The 19,274-nt window shown below is 51.5% G+C and overlaps 2 protein-coding genes across 8 annotated transcripts in view; one reads left to right on the top strand and one right to left on the bottom strand.

Annotated features, from left to right (window-relative positions):
- Positions 1 to 14,525, bottom strand: part of chchd7 (coiled-coil-helix-coiled-coil-helix domain containing 7) — a 30,132-nt gene extending 15,607 nt beyond the window's left edge. For 2 of the 3 annotated variants that reach the window (XR_013576417.1, XM_078540467.1), the window contains exon 1: positions 14,446 to 14,525. Coding sequence is in view for 1 of the 3 variants with exons in the window: in XM_078540467.1 (XP_078396593.1) it covers positions 14,446 to 14,464 (19 nt within the window). In the remaining 2 variants the exon portion in view is untranslated. The remainder of the gene's footprint in view (positions 1 to 14,445) is intronic. The other variant, XR_013576418.1, reaches the window with a different exon arrangement.
- Positions 14,526 to 14,664: 139 nt separating this feature from the next.
- Positions 14,665 to 19,274, top strand: part of plag1 (pleiomorphic adenoma gene 1) — a 54,558-nt gene continuing 49,948 nt past the window's right edge. For 4 of the 5 annotated variants that reach the window (XM_078540471.1, XM_078540470.1, XM_078540469.1 and 1 more), the window contains exon 1: positions 14,682 to 14,838. The gene's annotated coding sequence lies outside the window, so the exon portion shown is untranslated. Of the gene's footprint in view, positions 14,839 to 19,274 lie in introns of all 5 variants that reach the window. The other variant, XM_078540468.1, reaches the window with a different exon arrangement.

The raw sequence follows: 19,274 nt of genomic DNA on the forward strand, positions 1-19,274 counted from the left end.
CCCTCTTCCCTCTTCTCTCTCTCTCTCTCTCGTCCCCCCTCTTCCTTCTTCTCTCTCTCTCTCTCTCGACCCCCCTCTTCCCTCTTCTCTCTCTCTCTCTCGACCCCCCTCTTCCCTCTTCTCTCTCTCTCTCTCGACCTCCCTCTTCCCTCTTCTCTCTCTCTCTCTCGACCCCCCTCTTCCCTCTTCTCTCTCTCTCTCTCGACCCCCCTCTTCCCTCTTCTCTCTCTCTCTCTCGACCTCCCTCTTCCCTCTTCTCTCTCTCGACCCCCTCTTCTCTCTCTCGCTCTCGACCCCCTCTTCTCTCTCTCTCTCTCGACCCCCTCTTCTCTCTCTCTCTCTCGACCCCCTCTTCTCTCTCTCTCTCTCTCGACCCCCTCTTCTCTCTCTCTCTCTCGACCCCCTCTTCTCTCTCTCTCTCTCGACCCCCTCTTCTCTCTCTCTCTCGACCCCCTCTTCTCTCTCTCTCTCTCTCTCGACCCCCTCTTCTCTCTCTCTCTCTCTCTCTCGACCCCCTCTTCTCTCTCTCTCTCTCTCTCGACCCCCTCTTCTCTCTCTCTCTCTCTCTCTCGACCCCCTCTTCTCTCTCTCTCTCTCTCTCTCGACCCCCTCTTCTCTCTCTCTCTCTCTCTCGACCCCCTCTTCTCTCTCTCTCTCTCTCTCTCTCTCTCTCGACCCCCTCTTCTCTCTCTCTCTCTCTCTCGACCCCCTCTTCTCTCTCTCTCTCGACCCCCTCTTCTCTCTCTCTCTCTCGACCCCCTCTTCTCTCTCTCTCTCTCGACCCCCTCTTCTCTCTCTCTCTCTCGACCCCCTCTTCTCTCTCTCTCTCTCGACCCCCTCTTCTCTCTCTCTCTCTCGACCCCCTCTTCTCTCTCTCTCTCTCGACCCCCTCTTCTCTCTCTCTCTCTCGACCCCCTCTTCTCTCTCTCTCTCTCGACCCCCTCTTCTCTCTCTCTCTCTCGACCCCCTCTTCTCTCTCTCTCTCGACCCCCACTTCTCTCTCTCTCTCTCTCGACCCCCTCTTCTCTCTCTCTCTCTCGACCCCCTCTTCTCTCTCGACCCCCTCTTCTCTCTCGACCCCCTCTTCTCTCTCGACCCCCTCTTCTCTCTCTCTCTCTCTCTCTCGACCCCCTCTTTTCTCTCTCTCTCTCTCGACCCCCTCTTCTCTCTCTCTCTCTCTCGACCCCCTCTTCTCTCTCTCTCTCTCGACCCCCTCTTCTCTCTCTCTCTCTCGACCCCTCTTCTCTCTCTCTCTCTCGACCCCCTCTTCTCTCTCTCTCTCTCGACCTCCTCTTCTCTCTCTCTCTCTCTCGACCCCCTCTTCTCTCTCTCTCTCTCTCTCTCGACCCCCTCTTCTCTCTCTCTCTCTCTCGACCCCCTCTTCTCTCTCTCTCTCTCGACCTCCTCTTCTCTCTCTCTCTCTCGACCCCCTCTTCTCTCTCTCTCTCTCTCTCTCTCTCGAACCCCTCTTCTCTCTCTCTCGCTCTCTCGACCCCCTCTTCTCTCTCTCTCTCTCTCTCTCGACCCCCTCTTCTCTCTCTCTCTCTCTCTCGACCCCCGCTTCTCTCACTCTCTCTCTCTCTGAGACCCCCTTTTCCCTCTCTCTCTCTCTCACTCTCTCTCGACCCCCTCTTCTCTCTCACTCTCTGAGACCCCCTCTTCTCTCTCTCTCTCACTCTGAGACCCCCTCTTCTCTCTCTCTCTCACTCTGAGACCCCCTCTTCTCTCACTCTGTCTCTCTCTCTCTCTCTCGACCCCCCTCTTCCCTCTCTCTCTCTCTCTCTCTCTCTCCGGCCCCCCTCTTCCCTCTCTCTCTCTCTCTCTCGGCCCTCCTCTTCCCTCTCTCTCTCTCTCTCTCTCGACCCCCCTCTTCCTTCTTCTCTCTCTCTCTCTCGACCCCCCTCTTCCCTCTTCTCTCTCTCTCTCTTGACCCCCCTCTTCCCTCTTCTCTCTCTCTCTCTCGACCTCCCTCTTCCCTCTTCTCTCTCTCGACCCCCTCTTCTCTCTCTCGCTCTCGACCCCTCTTCTCTCTCTCTCTCTCGACCCCCTCTTCTCTCTCTCTCTCTCGACCCCCTCTTCTCTCTCTCTCTCTCGACCCCCTCTTCTCTCTCTCTCTCTCGACCCCCTCTTCTCTCTCTCTCTCTCTCTCGACCCCCTCTTCTCTCTCTCTCTCTCTCTCGACCCCCTCTTCTCTCTCTCTCTCTCTCGACCCCCTCTTCTCTCTCTCTCTCTCTCTCGACCCCCTCTTCTCTCTCTCTCTCGACCCCCTCTTCTCTCTCTCTCTCTCTCTCTCGACCCCCTCTTCTCTCTCTCTCTCTCTCTCTCTCTCGACCCCCTCTTCTCTCTCTCTCTCTCTCTCTCTCGACCCCCTCTTCTCTCTCTCTCTCTCTCTCGACCCCCTCTTCTCTCTCTCTCTGTCGACCCCCTCTTCTCTCTCTCTCTGTCGACCCCCTCTTCTCTCTCTCTCTCTCGACCCCCTCTTCTCTCTCTCTCTCTCGACCCCCTCTTCTCTCTCTCTCTCTCGACCCCCTCTTCTCTCTCTCTCTCTCGACCCCCTCTTCTCTCTCTCTCTCTCGACCCCCTCTTCTCTCTCTCTCTCTCGACCCCCTCTTCTCTCTCTCTCTCTCGACCCCCTCTTCTCTCTCTCTCTCTCGACCCCCTCTTCTCTCTCTCTCTCTCGACCCCCTCTTCTCTCTCTCTCTCTCGACCCCTCTTCTCTCTCGACCCCCTCTTCTCTCTCGACCCCCTCTTCTCTCTCGACCCCCTCTTCTCTCTCGACCCCCTCTTCTCTCTCTCTCTCTCTCTCTCTCTCGACCCCCTCTTTTCTCTCTCTCTCTCTCGACCCCCTCTTCTCTCTCTCTCTCTCTCTCTCTCGACCCCCTCTCTCTCTCTCTCTCTCTCGACCCCCTCTTCTCTCTCTCTCTCTCGACCCCCTCTTCTCTCTCTCTCTCTCTCGACCCCCTCTTCTCTCTCTCTCTCTCTCGACCCCCTCTTCTCTCTCTCTCTCTCTCGACCCCCTCTTCTCTCTCTCTCTCTCGACCCCCTCTTCTCTCTCTCTCTCTCGACCCCCTCTTCTCTCTCTCTCTCTCGACCTCCTCTTCTCTCTCTCTCTCTCTCGACCCCCTCTTCTCTCTCTCTCTCTCTCTCTCTCGACCCCCTCTTCTCTCTCTCTCTCTCTCGACCCCCTCTTCTCTCTCTCTCTCTCGACCCCCTCTTCTCTCTCTCTCTCTCTCGACCCCTTCTTCACTCTCTCTGCCTCTCTCAACCCCCTCTTCACTCTCTCTGCCTCGCTCGACCCCCTCTTCACTCTCTCTGCCTCTCTCGACCCCCTCTTCACTCTCTCTCTCTCTCTCGACCCCCTCTTCACTCTCTCTCTCTCTCTCGACCCCCTCTTCACTCTCTCTCTCTCTACCCCCTCTTCACTCTCTCTCTCTCTCTCGACCCCCTCTTCACTCTCTCTCTCTCTCTCGACCCCCTCTTCACTCTCTCTCTCTCTCTCGACCCCCTCTTCACTCTCTCTCTCTCTCGACCCCCTCTTCACGCTCTCTCTCTCTCTCGACCCCCTCTTCACTCTCTCTCTCTCTCGACCCCCTCTTCACTCTTTCTCTCTCTCGACCCCCTCTTCTCTCTCTCTCTCTCTCGACCCCCTCTTCACTCTCTCTCTCTCTCTCTCTCTCTCTCTCTCTCGATCCCCTCTTCACTCTCTCTCTCTCTACCCCCTCTTCACTCTCTCTCTCTCTCTCGACCCCCTCTTCACTCTCTCTCTCTCTCTCTCGACCCCCTCTTCTCTCTCTCGAACCCCTCTTCACTCTCTCTCGCTCTCTCGACCCCTCTTGTCTCTCTCTCGCTCTCTCGACCCCCTCTTCTCTCTCTCTCGCCCCCCTCTTCTCTCTCGACCCCCTCTTGTGTCTCGCTCTCTCTCGAGACCCCCTCTTCTCTCTCTCTCTCTCGAGACCCCCTCTTCTCTCTCTCTCTCTCGACCCCCTCTTCACTCTCTCTCGACCCCCTCTTCACTCTCTCTCTCTCTCGACCCCCTCTTCACTCTCTCTCTCTCTCGACCCCCTTCACTCTCTCGACCCCCTCTTCACTCTCTCTCTCTCGACCCCCTCTTCACTCTCTCTCTCTCTCTCGACCCCCTCTTCACTCTCTTTCTCTCTCTCTCGACCCCCTCTTCACTCTCTCTCTCTCTCTCGACCCCCTCTTCACTCTCTCTCTCTCTCTCTCCCCCTCTTCACTCTCTCTCTCTCTCTCTCGACCCCCTCTTCACTCTCTCTCTCTCTCCCCCCTCTTCACTCTCTCTCTCTCTCTCGACCCCCTCTTCTCTCTCTCTCTCTCTCTCGACCCCCTCTTCACTCTCTCTCTCTCTCTCTCTCGACCCCCTCTTCACTCTCTCTCTCTCTCTCTCTCTCTCTCGACCCCCTCTTCACTCTCTCTCTCTCTCTCTCTCTCTCTCGACCCCCTCTTCACTCTCTCTCTCTCTCTCTCTCGACCCCCTCTTCACTCTCTCTCTCTCTCTCTCTCGACCCCCTCTTCACTCTCTCTCTCTCTCTCTCTCGACCCCCTCTTCACTCTCTCTCTCTCTCTCTCTCTCGACCCCCTCTTCACTCTCTCTCTCTCTCTCTCTCGACCCCCTCTTCACTCTCTCTCGCTCTCAGACCCCCTCTTCACTCTCTCTCTCTCTCGACCCCCTCTTCACTCTCTCTCTCTCTCGACCCCCTCTTCACTCTCTCTCTCTCTCGACCCCCTCTTCACTCTCTCTCTCTCTCGACCCCCTCTTCACTCTCTCTCTCTCTCTCGACCCCCTCTTCACTCTCTCTCTCTCTCGACCCCCTCTTCACTCTCTCTCTCTCTCGACCCCCTCTTCACTCTCTCTCTCTCTCGACCCCCTCTTCACTCTCTCTCTCTCTCGACCCCCTCTTCACTCTCTCTCTCTCTCGACCCCCTCTTCACTCTCTCGACCCCCTCTTCACTCTCTCCACCCCCTCTTCACTCTCTCACTCTCTCCACCCCCTCTTCACTCTCTCTCTCTCTCCACCCCCTCTTCACTCTCTCTCTCTCTCCACCCCCTCTTCACTCTCTCTCTCTCTCCACCCCCTCTTCACTCTCTCTCTCTCTCCACCCCCTCTTCACTCTCTCTCTCTCTCCACCCCCTCTTCACTCTCTCTCTCTCTCCACCCCCTCTTCACTCTCTCTCTCTCTCCACCCCCTCTTCACTCTCTCTCTCTCTCCACCCCCTCTTCACTCTCTCTCTCTCTCCACCCCCTCTTCACTCTCTCTCTCTCTCCACCCCCTCTTCACTCTCTCTCTCTCCACCCCCCTTCACTCTCTCTCTCTCTCCACCCCCTCTTCACTCACTCTCTCTCTCCACCCCCTCTTCACTCTCTCTCTCTCTCTCTCGACCCCCTCTTCACTCTCTCTCTCTCTCTCTCTCGACCCCCTCTTCCCTCTCTCTCTCGACCCCCTCTTCCCTCTCTCTCGATCCCCTCTTCCCTCTCTCTCGACCCCCTCTTCCCTCTCTCTCGACCCCCTCTTCTCTCTCTCTCGACCCCCTCTTGTCTCTCTCTCGCTCTCTCGACCCCCTCTTCTCTCTCTCTCGCCCCCCTCTTCTCTCTCGACCCCCTCTTGTGTCTCGCTCTCTCTCGAGACCCCCTCTTCTCTCTCTCTCTCTCGAGACCCCCCTCTTCTCTCTCTCTCTCTCGACCCCCTCTTCACTCTCTCTCGACCCCCTCTTCACTCTCTCTCTCTCTCGACCCCCTCTTCACTCTCTCTCTCTCTCGACCCCCCTTCACTCTCTCGACCCCCTCTTCACTCTCTCTCTCTCGACCCCCTCTTCACTCTCTCTCTCTCTCTCGACCCCCTCTTCACTCTCTTTCTCTCTCTCTCGACCCCCTCTTCACTCTCTCTCTCTCTCTCTCGACCCCCTCTTCACTCTCTCTCTCTCTCTCTCCCCCCTCTTCACTCTCTCTCTCTCTCTCTCGACCCCCTCTTCACTCTCTCTCTCTCGACCCCCTCTTCACTCTCTCTCTCTCTCTCTCGACCCCCTCTTCTCTCTCTCTCTCTCTCTCTCGACCCCCTCTTCACTCTCTCTCTCTCTCTCTCTCGACCCCCTCTTCACTCTCTCTCTCTCTCTCTCTCGACCCCCTCTTCACTCTCTCTCTCTCTCTCTCTCTCTCTCTCGACCCCTCTTCACTCTCTCTCTCTCTCTCCTCTCTCTCGACCCCTCTTCACTCTCTCTCTCTCTCGACCCCCTCTTCACTCTCTCTCTCTCTCTCTCTCGACCCCCTCTTCACTCTCTCTCTCTCTCTCTCTCGACCCCCTCTTCACTCTCTCCTCTCTCTCTCTCTCGACCCCCTCTTCACTCTCTCTCTCTCTCTCTCTCGACCCCCTCTTCACTCTCTCTCGCTCTCGACCCCCTCTTCACTCTCTCTCTCTCTCGACCCCCTCTTCACTCTCTCTCTCTCTCTCGACCCCCTCTTCACTCTCTCTCTCTCTCGACCCCCTCTTCACTCTCTCTCTCTATCGACCCCCTCTTCACTCTCTCTCTCTCTCTCGACCCCCTCTTCACTCTCTCTCTCTCTCGACCCCCTCTTCACTCTCTCTCTCTCTCGACCCCCTCTTCACTCTCTCTCTCTCTCGACCCCCTCTTCACTCTCTCTCTCTCTCGACCCCCTCTTCACTCTCTCCACCCCCTCTTCACTCTCTCCACCCCCTCTTCACTCTCTCTCTCTCTCCACCCCCTCTTCACTCTCTCTCTCTCTCCACCCCCTCTTCACTCTCTCTCTCTCTCCACCCCCTCTTCACTCTCTCTCTCTCTCCACCCCCTCTTCACTCTCTCTCTCTCTCCACCCCTCTTCACTCTCTCTCTCTCTCCACCCCCTCTTCACTCTCTCTCTCTCTCCACCCCCTCTTCACTCTCTCTCTCTCCACCCCCTCTTCACTCTCTCTCTCTCTCCACCCCCTCTTCACTCACTCTCTCTCTCCACCCCTCTTCACTCTCTCTCTCTCTCTCGACCCCCTCTTCACTCTCTCTCTCTCTCTCTCTCGACCCCCTCTTCCCTCTCTCTCTCGACCCCCTCTTCCCTCTCTCTCGACCCCCTCTTCCCTCTCTCTCGACCCCCTCTTCTCTCTCTCTCGACCCCCTCTTCTCTCTCTCTCGACCCCCTCTTCTCTCTCTCTCTCTCTCTCTCGACCCCCCCTTCACTCTCTCTCTCTCGACCCCCTCTTCTCTCTCTCTCTCGACCCCCTCTTCACTCTCTCTCTCTCTCTCTCTCGACCCCCTCTTCCCTCTCTCTCTCGACCCCCTCTTCCCTCTCTCTCGACCCCCTCTTCACTCTCTCTCTCTCTCTCTCTCTCGACCCCCTCTTCCCTCTCTCTCTCGACCCCCTCTTCCCTCTCTCTCGACCCCCTCTTCCCTCTCTCTCGACCCCCTCTTCCCTCTCTCTCGACCCCCTCTTCCCTCTCTCTCGACCCCCTCTTCCCTCTCTCTCGACCCCCTCTTCTCTCTCTCTCGACCCCCCTCTCTCTCTCGACCCTCTTCTCTCTCTCTCTCTCTCGACCCCCCCTTCACTCTCTCTCTCTCGACCCCCCCTTCACTCTCTCTCTCTCTCGACCCCCCCTTCACTCTCTCTCTCTCTCGACCCCACCTTCACTCTCTCTCTCTCTCGACCCCCTCTTCACTCTCTCTCTCTCTCGACCCCCTCTTCACTCTCTCTCTCTCTCGACCCCCTCTTCACTCTCTCTCTCTCTCGACCCCCTCTTCACTCTCTCTCTCTCTCGACCCCCTCTTCACTCTCTCTCTCTCTCGACCCCCTCTTCACTCTCTCTCTCTCTCGACCCCCTCTTCACTCTCTCTCTCTCTCGACCCCCTCTTCACTCTCTCTCTCTCTCGACCCCCTCTTCACTCTCTCTCTCTCTCGACCCCCTCTTCACTCTCTCTCTCTCTCGACCCCCTCTTCACTCTCTCTCTCTCTCGACCCCCTCTTCACTCACTCTCTCTCTCGACCCCCTCTTCACTCTCTCTCTCTCTCGACCCCCTCTTCACTCTCTCTCTCTCTCGACCCCCTCTTCACTCTCTCGACCCCCTCTTCACTCTCTCTCTCTCTCTCTCGACCCCCTCTTCACTCTCTCTCTCTCTCGACCCCCTCTTCACTCTCTCTCTCTCTCTCTCTCTCTCGACCCCCTCTTCACTCTCTCTCTCTCTCTCTCTCGACCCCCTCTTCACTCTCTCTCTCTCTCTCTCTCGACCCCCTCTTCACTCTCTCTCTCTCTCTCTCTCGACCCCCTCTTCACTCTCTCTCTCTCTCTCTCTCTCGACCCCTCTTCACTCTCTCTCTCTCTCTCTCTCGACCCGCTCTTCACTCTCTATCGACCCCTCTTCACTCTCTCTCGCTCTCGACCCCCTCTTCACTCTCTCTCTCTCTCGACCCCCTCTTCACTCTCTCTCTCTCTCGACCCCCTCTTCACTCTCTCTCTCTCTCGACCCCCTCTTCACTCTCTCTCTCTCTCCACCCCCTCTTCACTCTCTCTCTCTCTCTCTCCACCCCCTCTTCACTCTCTCTCTCTCTCTCTCCACCCCCTCTTCACTCTCTCTCTCTCTCTCTCCACCCCCTCTTCACTCTCTCTCTCTCTCTCTCCACCCCCTCTTCACTCTCTCTCTCTCTCTCTCCACCCCCTCTTCACTCTCTCTCTCTCTCCACCCCCTCTTCACTCTCTCTCTCTCTCCACCCCCTCTTCACTCTCTCTCTCTCTCCACCCCCTCTTCACTCTCTCTCTCTCTCCACCCCCTCTTCACTCTCTCTCTCTCTCCACCCCCTCTTCACTCTCTCTCTCTCTCACCCCCTCTTCTCTCTCTCTCTCGACCCCCTCATCTCTCTCTCTCTCGACCCCCTCTTCTCTCTCTCTCTCGACCCCCTCTTCTCTCTCTCTCTCGACCCCCTCTTCTCTCTCTCTCTCGACCCCCTCTTCTCTCTCTCTCGACCCCCTCTTCTCTCTCTCTCGACCCCCTCTTCTCTCTCTCTCTCGACCCCCTCTTCTCTCTCTCTCTCGACCCCCTCTTCTCTCTCTCTCTCTCGACCCCCTCTTCTCTCTCTCTCTCTCGACCCCCTCTTCTCTCTCTCTCTCGACCCCCTCTTCTCTCTCTCTCTCGACCCCCTCTTCTCTCTCTCTCTCGACCCCCTCTTCTCTCTCTCTCTCGACCCCCTCTTCTCTCTCTCTCTCGACCCCCTCTTCTCTCTCTCTCTCTCTCGACCCCCTCTTCTCTCTCTCTCTCTCTCGACCCCCTCTTCTCTCTCTCTCTCTCTCGACCCCCTCTTCTCTCTCTCTCTCTCTCGACCCCCTCTTCTCTCTCTCTCTCTCTCGACCCCCTCTTCTCTCTCTCTCTCTCTCGACCCCCTCTTCTCTCTCTCTCTCTCTCGACCCCCTCTTCTCTCTCTCTCTCTCTCGACCCCCTCTTCTCTCTCTCTCTCTCTCGACCCCCTCTTCTCTCTCTCTCTCTCTCGACCCCCTCTTCTCTCTCTCTCTCTCTCGACCCCCTCTTCTCTCTCTCTCTCTCTCGACCCCCTCTTCTCTCTCTCTCTCTCTCGACCCCCTCTTCTCTCTCTCTCTCTCTCGACCCCCTCTTCTCTCTCTCTCTCTCTCGACCCCCTCTTCTCTCTCTCTCTCTCTCGACCCCCTCTTCTCTCTCTCTCTCTCTCGACCCCCTCTTCTCTCTCTCTCTCTCTCGACCCCCTCTTCTCTCTCTCTCTCTCTCTCGACCCCCTCTTCTCTCTCTCTCTCTCTCGACCCCCTCTTCTCTCTCTCTCTCTCTCGACCCCCTCTTCTCTCTCTCTCTCTCTCGACCCCCTCTTCTCTCTCTCTCTCTCTCGACCCCCTCTTCTCTCTCTCTCTCTCTCGACCCCCTCTTCTCTCCCTCTTCTCTCTCTCTCTCTCTCGACCCCTCTTCTCTCTCTCTCTCTCTCGACCCCCTCTTCTCTCTCTCTCTCTCTCGACCCCCTCTTCTCTCTCTCTCTCTCTCGACCCCCCTCTTCTCTCTCTCTCTCTCTCGACCCCCTCTTCTCTCTCTCTCTCTCTCTCGACCCCCTCTTCTCTCTCTCTCTCTCTCGACCCCCTCTTCTCTCTCTCTCTCTCTCGACCCCCTCTTCTCTCTCTCTCTCTCTCTCGACCCCCTCTTCTCTCTCTCTCTCTCTCGACCCCCTCTTCTCTCTCTCTCTTTCTCTCTCGACCCCCTCTTCTCTCTCTCTCTTTCTCTCTCGACCCCCTCTTCTCTCTCTCTCTCTCTCGACCCCCTCTTCTCTCTCTCTCTCTCGACCCCCTCTTCTCTCTCTCTCTCTCTCTCTCTCGACCCCCTCTTCTCTCTCTCTCTCTCTCGACCCCCTCTTCTCTCTCTCTCTCTCTCTCGACCCCTCTTCTCTCTCTCTCTCTCTCGACCCCCTCTTCTCTCTCTCTCTCTCTCGACCCCTCTTCTCTCTCTCTCTCTCTCGACCCCCTCTTCTCTCTCTCTCTCTCTCTCGACCCCTCTTCTCTCTCTCTCCTCTCTCGACCCCCTCTTTCTCTCTCTCTCTCTCTCTCTCTCGACCCCCTCTTCTCTCTCCTTCTCTCGACCCCCTCTTCTCTCTCTCTCTCTCTCGACCCCCTCTTCTCTCTCTCTCTCTCGACCCCTCTTCTCTCTCTCTCTCTCTCTCTCGACCCCCTCTTCTCTCTCTCTCTCTCTCGACCCCCTCTTCTCTCTCTCTCTCTCTCGACCCCCTCTTCTCTCTCTCTCTCTCTCGACCCCCTCTTCTCTCTCTCTCTCTCTCGACCCCCTCTTCTCTCTCTCTCTCTCTCGACCCCCTCTTCTCTCTCTCTCTCTCTCGACCCCCTCTTCTCTCTCTCTCTCTCTCGACCCCCTCTTCTCTCTCTCTCTCTCTCGACCCCCTCTTCTCTCTCTCTCTCTCTCGACCCCCTCTTCTCTCTCTCTCTCTCTCGACCCCCTCTTCTCTCTCTCTCTCTCTCGACCCTCTTCTCTCTCTCTCTCTCTCTCGACCCCCTCTTCCTCTCTCTCTCTCTCTCGACCCCCTCTTCTCTCTCTCTCTCTCTCGAACCCCCTCTTCTCTCTCTCTCTCTCTCGAACCCCTCTTCTCTCTCTCTCGAACCCCTCTTCTCTCTCTCTCTCGAACCCCTCTTCTCTCTCTCGAACCCCTCTTCTCTCTCTCGAACCCTCTTCTCTCTCTCGACCCCTCTTCTCTCTCTCGAACCCCTCTTCTCTCTCTCGAACCCTCTCTCTCTCTCGAACCCTCTTCTCTCTTCGAACCCCTCTTCTCTCTCTCTCGACCCCTCTTCTCTCTCTCTCTCGACCCCCTCTTCTCTCTCTCTCTCGACCCCCTTGTCTCTCGCTCTCTCTCTCGACCCCCTCTTCTCTCTCTCTCTCGAGACCCCCTCTTCTCTCTCTCTCTCTCTCTCGACCCCCTCTTCTCTCTCTCTCTCTCTCTCTCTCGACCCCCTCTTCGCTCTCTCTCTCTCTCTCTCGAGACCCCCTCTTCTCTCTGTCTCGAGACCCCCTCTTCTCAATCTCTCTCTCTCTCACTCTCTCTCGAGACCCCCTCTTCTCTCTCTCTCTCTCGACCCCTCTTCTCTCTCTCTCTCTCGACCCCCTCTTCTCTCTCTCTCTCCGACCCCCTCTTCTCTCTCTCTCGACCCCCTCTTCTCTCTCTCTCGACCCCCTCTTCTCTCTCTCTCGACCCCCTCTTCTCTCTCTCTCGACCCCCTCTTCTCTCTCTCTCGACCCCCTCTTCTCTCTCTCGACCCCCTCTTCTCTCTCTCTCGACCCCCTCTTCTCTCTCTCTCTCGACCCCCTCTTGTCTCTCGCTCTCTCTCTCGACCCCCTCTTCTCTCTCTCTCTCGAGACCCCCTCTTCTCTCTCTCTCTCTCTCTCGACCCCCTCTTCTCTCTCTCGACCCCCTCTTCGCTCTCTCTCTCTCTCTCTCTCGAGACCCCCTCTTCTCTCTGTCTCGAGACCCCCTCTTCTCAATCTCTCTCTCTCTCACTCTCTCTCTCTCTCGACCCCCTCTTCTCGCTCTCTCTCTCTCTCGACCCCCTCTTCTCTCTCTCGACCCCCTCTTCTCTCTCTCGACCCCCTCTTCTCTCTCTCGACCCCCTCTTCTCTCTCTCGACCCCTCTTCTCTCTCTCGACCCCCTCTTCTCTCTCTCGACCCCCTCTTCTCTCTCTCGACCCCCTCTTCTCTCTCTCGACCCCCTCTTCTCTCTCTCGAGACCCCTCTTCTCAATCTCTCTCTCTCTCACTCTCTCTCTCGACCCCCTCTTCTCAATCTCTCTCTGTCTCACTCTCTCTCTCGACCCCCTCTTCTCTCTCTCGACCCCCTCTTCTCTCTCTCGACCCCCTCTTCTCTCTCTCGACCCCCTCTTCTCTCTCTCGACCCTCTTCTCTCTCTCGACCCCCTCTTCTCTCTCTCGACCCCCTCTTCTCTCTCTCGACCCCCTCTTCTCTCTCTCGACCCCCTCTTCTCTCTCTCGACCCCCTCTTCTCTCTCTCGACCCCCTCTTCTCTCTCTCGACCCCCTCTTCTCTCTCTCGACCCCCTCTTCTCTCTCTCGACCCCCTCTTCTCTCTCTCTCTCTCTCGACCCCCTATTCTCTCTCTCTCGACCCCCTATTCTCTCTCTCTCTCTCGACCCCCTCTTCTCTCTCTCTCTCTCGACCCCCTCTTCTCTCTCTCTCTCTCTCGACCCTCTCTCTCTCGACCCCTCTTCTCTCTCTCTCTCGACCCCCTCTTCTCTCTCTCGAGACCCCCTCTTCTCTCTCGCTGCTCACCACCCTTGCTCCCTCTCTTTCTCACCCCCCTTCTTGCTCCCTCTCTGCCGCCCTCTCTCTCTCGACCCCCTCTTCTCTCTCGCTGTTCATTGCCCCTTGCTCCCTCTTTCTCACCCCCCTTCTTGCTCCCTCTGTCGCCCTCTCTCTCTCTAGAGACCCCTCTTCTCTCTCGCTGCTCACCGCCCCTTGCTCCTTCTCTTTCTCACCTCCCTCGCGCGCCTCTTCTCCCTCGCGCGCCCGCTCCTGCTCCCTCACTCCCAGCTCTCTCCCCAATCTGTCCACCCCCCCAGCTTCCCCCCCCCGGCTCTTTCTCTATGTCTCTTCCCCCACCCCCCCTGCTATTTTTCAATGTCTCTTCACCCCCACCCGCTCTTTCTCACTCTCTCTCTCTCTCCCCCCCCCCCCCCCCCCCCCCCTCCCACCCCCCCTGGTCTCTTTCTCAATGTCTCTTCTCCCCCCCTCCCCCCCCCGGCTCTTTCTCAATCTTCACCCCCCTCCCCTCCTTTCAATCTTTCACCCCCCCTCCCCTCCCTTTCTCAATCTTTCACCCCCCCTCCCCTCCCTTTCTCAATCTTTCACCCCCCCTCCCCTCCCTTTCTCAATCTTTCACCCCCCCTCCCCTCCCTTTCTCAATCTTTCACCCCCCCTCCCCTCCCTTTCTCAATCTTTCACCCCCCCTCCCCTCCCTTTCTCAATCTTTCACCCCCCCCTCCCCTCCCTTTCTCAATCTTTCACCCCCCTCCCCTCCCCCCCGGCTCTTTCTCAATCTTTCACCTCCACTCCCTCCCCCCTCCCCCCTCTTCCCCCCCCCCTCTCAATCTGTCTCACTCCCCCTCCCTCTCTCAATGTCTCACTCCCCCTCCCTCTCTCAATGTCTCACTCCCCCTCCCTCTCTCAATGTCTCACTCCCCCTCCCTCTCTCAATGTCTCACTCCCCCTCCCTCTCTCAATGTCTCACTCCCCTCCCTCTCTCAATGTCTCACTCCCCCTCCCTCTCTCAATGTCTCACTCCCCCTCCCTCTCTCAATGTCTCACTCCCCCTCCCTCTCTCAATGTCTCACTCCCCCTCCCTCTCTCAATGTCTCACTCCCCCTCCCTCTCTCAATGTCTCACTCCCCTCCCTCTCTCAATGTCTCACTCCCCCTCCCTCTCTCAATGTCTCACTCCCCTCCCTCTCTCAATGTCTCACTCCCCCTCCCTCTCTCAATGTCTCACTCCCCTCCCTCTCTCAATGTCTCACTCCCCCTCCCTCTCTCAATGTCTCACTCCCCCTCCCTCTCTCAATGTCTCACTCCCCCTCCCTCTCTCAATGTCTCACCCCCTCCCTCTCTCAATGTCTCACCCCCTCCCTCTCTCTCCTCTCTCTGTCTCACGCCCTTCTCTGTCCCCCCCCTCTCTCTCTGTATGTCTCCCTTCCTCTCTCTGTCTGTCTCCCCTCCTCTCTTTCTCTCTCTTTCTGTCTCCCCTCCTCTCTTTCTGTCAGTCTCACCGCCCCCCTCCTCTCTCTAAACCCCTTCAGTCTCTATCTCTAAACCCCGTCTCTCTAACCGCTCGCCCTCTTTCTAACTCTCTCTCTCTTTCTCTCTCTCTGTCTATCTGCCTGTCTCTCTCTCTCTCTCTCTCTCTAATTCTTTCTCCTTACCTCCAACATCAGGACACATCAACCAGCGACGTCACACAGAGCCGCGCGCGCGCTATAATATGAGTGGAACCTAACCTGATGGCGGAAACCTTAGATTGACATTGACAGGCAGCTGTCCCTGACCATTAGCTTTCCGGATAATGCGTTCTATATCAGAATAATACCCGCCTTTTGCTCCTTCTAGTCCAATAGGAAAGGGGCGGAGGGGGCGGGATGTCCGCCATCAGGGTAGGTGGAGGTGCAGCGCGTATACAATGGCCGCTGGAAGGAGGCTAAAGCAAACAATTTTTAGGCCCGCGGTGAAACAAAAATATGAGAAAAAAAATTTTAAAAATTCGGATAATTGTTTAAAGCTGGAAAAAAATACGGGAAAGTGATGTTGAATGTCCCGCGGTAAGTTCCAGTTGAATTTTGCCAGGTGTTGTCCCCTTTTTGAAATAGTTTATCAGGGTTATTTAAATCATGTTGTGAGAGAGGGGAAAAAAAGTTTGTGCCCCCGTTTGTACCTCAGAGTCTGAGAGAGACGGAGGGAAACGGCAGCAGAAAAAAGAGGAAACAACTTCTTCAAAACTGATCCCAACTCATCGCCAAGGTTGAGGATAGATAACCTCACCGCCTTCTTATAGAATTGGGAAGTTTAACCACTTTATTCACTTTCTTACTTGAGTTCCGTTTGGAATTAGTTTATTTTATTATGTTTTGTTGTTGTATGTTTAACGACAGCGTTGAAGAGGGAAAGAGAAACTTGGAGCAACTTCTTCTGTCAAAGCTGCAACAAGACCTGAAAGAATTTAAAGATTTTTAATGAAGTTTTCGCGAGAAATTCCGTGTTAAAAACACTCTTTCCCCCTAAGTTTGTTTTTGTTTCGAATACGATTTTTGGATGAAACAGAAGCAAAGATCAGTTGTCCCTTCATCTAAACAAATTTTAACCAGCTCATGAAGTCCAGACGCTTTCAAAGAAGCTAGGAAATGCTAAAAACGTTATAAAATTGCAATTTCTCTATATTTGATTTTTGAACGATCGAGTGAAGAGAGCAGCTTTACACAAACATGCAATCCTGAGGAGGGGGAGGGTAGGCGAGGATTTCTAGGAGTTAGATATTACTTTTCTATTTAAAAAATATATATATGATCAAGGCGTTGAGGAATATAACCACAAAAGAGGGAAAATATTCCAAACCATTTTGTTCTTTCTGTCGTTCTTTAGCTCTAACGAGTTCCAGGGATAACTCAAACATAGGTCTCCTCTTAAACTATTAATAGGGTGTTAATAGCAACAAGACTTATGTAATGAAGTATAAACATTGCTACTTTAAAATAAACCACTTTATTGACAAAGACGCAGGAAATATTTCGTTTAAACGGATAATGTATAATTTCGATTTGGTACAAATGTTTGAAATGGAGTATTAAATTTGAGAGTACAATGACGTTTGTTTTCGCTATTTAATTGCGAATTACCTTAAACAATTTGATACATTTAGCGATAAGAGCAAGTATTAACATTGGAGAATATTTAAGAGAAAAACATTAAAAGTGAATCTCATAAATTAACAACTTATACGTCAACATATTAGTAAACATTTCCAAGTTGGGGAAATTGATTGATTCTTTTATTCATGAGGAAAGACTAATGTTTATTTCTATTAAATCATAACTTTTTCTGCTTTTTTCTTTCTAATTCGCTGACGCAAATTGTGTTATTTTGCACTTGTGAAGATGTGCTGCATTTCTGACATGTTGCACGAGGGGGCGGGGATTGCGGTGCTGGTTCAAGAAGACAAAGGTTTATTAATGGAAGTGATTGAAGTTGGAAAGGCGAATACCTGTTTTAGTTCAATTCTTTTAACACCGCGAACTAAACAGTTTCAGCACTTTATATTTGTTACTTTTCTGGTTACAATTTGATTAATATTTTAATTACTTAAGTGGACGTACAGCACGTTAGCGCCATAGGAAAGCCGCTGTTGCTGCTGCTTGTACAGTCATTGGTATAGTGACATGCGGGGTGGGCTAATACATTGTAAACTGTAAAATTAATACTCACTGCACAAATAGATATGCTTCACCTTGGACTTTTGGATTGTTTGTCGATGTTTAGCCGAGTAACGGAGTGACGTTTCTGAAATGTTAACGCATTATTATTTTATATCCCAGTCATTTTAAGAAGTATTTTTTTTAAAAGTTTGTACATGGCGAACTAAAACCTTGTAATTCTGCCATAAATACTTTCAGAATGGGCATGTAAATGGTAAAGACATTTCAATATAGATAAGTGAGGAGTTTGGTAGGAGAAATGAAGAAACCTACTACTTGGAAAATAAAAGTTTAAATGGGGTAGACGTGCAAAGGGATCTATGGATACAGATCATATCAGTAAATATAGCAAAGCAGGTTAAAAAAATCATAAAAGATGTAAATGAATTCCTGGGATTCATTTCTAGAGGAATAGAATTCAAAAGCAGATAAATTGTTAAACATGCATAGGTGATCCTTGGTTAGACCATACTGTATACTGTGGACAATTCTGGTCTTTGTATTACAAAAGGGATGTAGAGGCACAGGAAAATGAGACCTGAATTAAGAAGGTACAACTATGAGGAATGGCTGAACAGGCTGAGGCTTTTTCAAAAAGATATTGAGAGGTGATCGATGATGAAGGTCTTTAAAAATATGATGGGGCTGGTCAGGGTAGATGTCGATATTTTCATTTGTGGGGGGTCAAAAACTCAGGGTCATAATTATAAGATAGTCACTAATAAACCCATAAGGAATTGAGATATTTCTTTACTCAAATTGGTGGGAATCTGGAACTTGCTACCACATGAAGTGATTGAGGCAAATAGCAAAGAAGTGTTTAAGTTTGATAAGTGCATGAGGGAGAAAGGAAAGTTATATTGATGAGATGAGGCAAGTTAGGAAGAGGGTCATGTGGAGCATAATCACAAGCTGAATTATTGGGCTGAATGGCCTGTTTCTGTGCTGTAAATTCTATGTAATTCTTTTTGTGTTTGAGTTGCATAGGAAACATTGCAGCATACATTTTTATATTTATATAGTAGAAATTGCTTTTTTATCATATGGCATAATGCTTTTAAAAATAGTCTTCTAAAGTCTGTTAGACTGTAAAAAGTCTATTATTCAATATTCAACATTCGAGTTCAATAAAGAATACTTAATAACACTAAACTATTGACAATATGCTTAGTTTAGTTGTATATTTCCTTTATATCTATACTCAACTATCTGCAAAGTGTTCATAATCATAACATTTGAAATACAGTAAATATCAATGTTATTTAAACAAGGTACATTTCTCAATTAATATATATATATTTTAGCTTGTTTGCATTAGATACTTAAGAAATCTATGTTAACTTTGGGATAAAGAATAGTTCATGTGATTAAAAGACAAGTCTTTCAAAAAAGAAAACCTTAAAACCTCTCTTTATTCAGGAAATTATATGCAGTGTTTGCCAGTTTCGTGAGAAATGCTTAATTATGTTTATTAAATATCATTTTTTTTGGAGGAGCTTTAAGTTTATTTGAATCCGTTTATAAAATACAAAAAAGTAGTTGGTTTTCAAAAAGAGAAAGATGGTAAAAACAAAGTTTGGCGCATTCAGGAATAAAAGTTTTTTCCGTTTAGCCTCATGTTCCTTAATAGTTCTTAATGAATCTGAATAATTATGGCTTGTGCTTTTTTCTATTATATTTATTGATGACTAATAACTGTTAAAACAATTGTTTAAAAACAAGCTAAACTCAAATCAAAGTTGACCTTTTAAAGTGATTCTCAGCAAAGAACACAATCTTGAATGGTGTTTCTTTTTATAATGTGTTTAATTGTTAGAGTTGAATTTATGTGTTTTATAGAATCATAGGCTCAAGTTATTTAAAATCTGAAAATGTATTTCATAAATTTATTGTATTCTCAAGATACTTAAATTAAAACTAAAAATGTTGTCCTTGATGTAGTTTCATTTATTACAAACATGTTTTATAGCCTTGTGAACTTTTGAGGAAATATTTGCACATTATGCCAGTTGGATTTCTTAAACGTTATTGTAATGATATAATACAATCTGCGCAGGTGCACAAATAATTTCTTGTTTCTGTCTATCTTGTGCTGACATTGAGACATTCATAGCTAAATACATTGTATCTTTAAGAAGTGAATTGAGGGCATGATTGGTTATCAAAAATGGTTATTATTTTAGTGTATGCTTGGCACTAATTTACTTGTATAATTGAGCTTTTGATAGTACCAAAACTTTAGCATCCCCTCGTACCAATATTTGTAAAATTTCTTACATTCAACAATACCTTTTATTGTCAATGAATTTCCCCCCCCCATTCATTTCAAACCATTTTGATAGGCATTGGTGTGTTTGAAATTTGTATTTGAAAGTATTTGAAAATGGTGTCATTAAAGAGACTGAGGAAACTACCTGGGTAATTTAGGAAGGCTGAAATAGAAGTGTATATCTTGTTTTTTCATTAAAATGGGATCCATGAAGGTAATTTAATTGGAAAATCTGTCTGCTACTACAATAATGTCTAACTCACTAAATTCCCTGAGTTTAAAAGTGTTCATATGCACATGTTAGACACCTGAAATAATTTTACTTCGTGATTGTAGTGCATAAAACTTTAAGTCCATAACTCTCAATAGACGTGTCACTTTTCAGAATGATATTGTAGTTTTCTAAACACCAGATTAACATGCATCTAAAATAAGTTGAGAAACTAAACATTACTTGGTAGAAAGTTTAAGTATTATAGATTGTAGTAGCTACATCAGAATATCTTCAGAAATTCCTGTT

This window comes from Cetorhinus maximus, chromosome 4 (assembly GCF_964194155.1).
Source record: "Cetorhinus maximus chromosome 4, sCetMax3.hap1.1, whole genome shotgun sequence".
Taxonomy (NCBI): domain Eukaryota; kingdom Metazoa; phylum Chordata; class Chondrichthyes; order Lamniformes; family Cetorhinidae; genus Cetorhinus; species Cetorhinus maximus.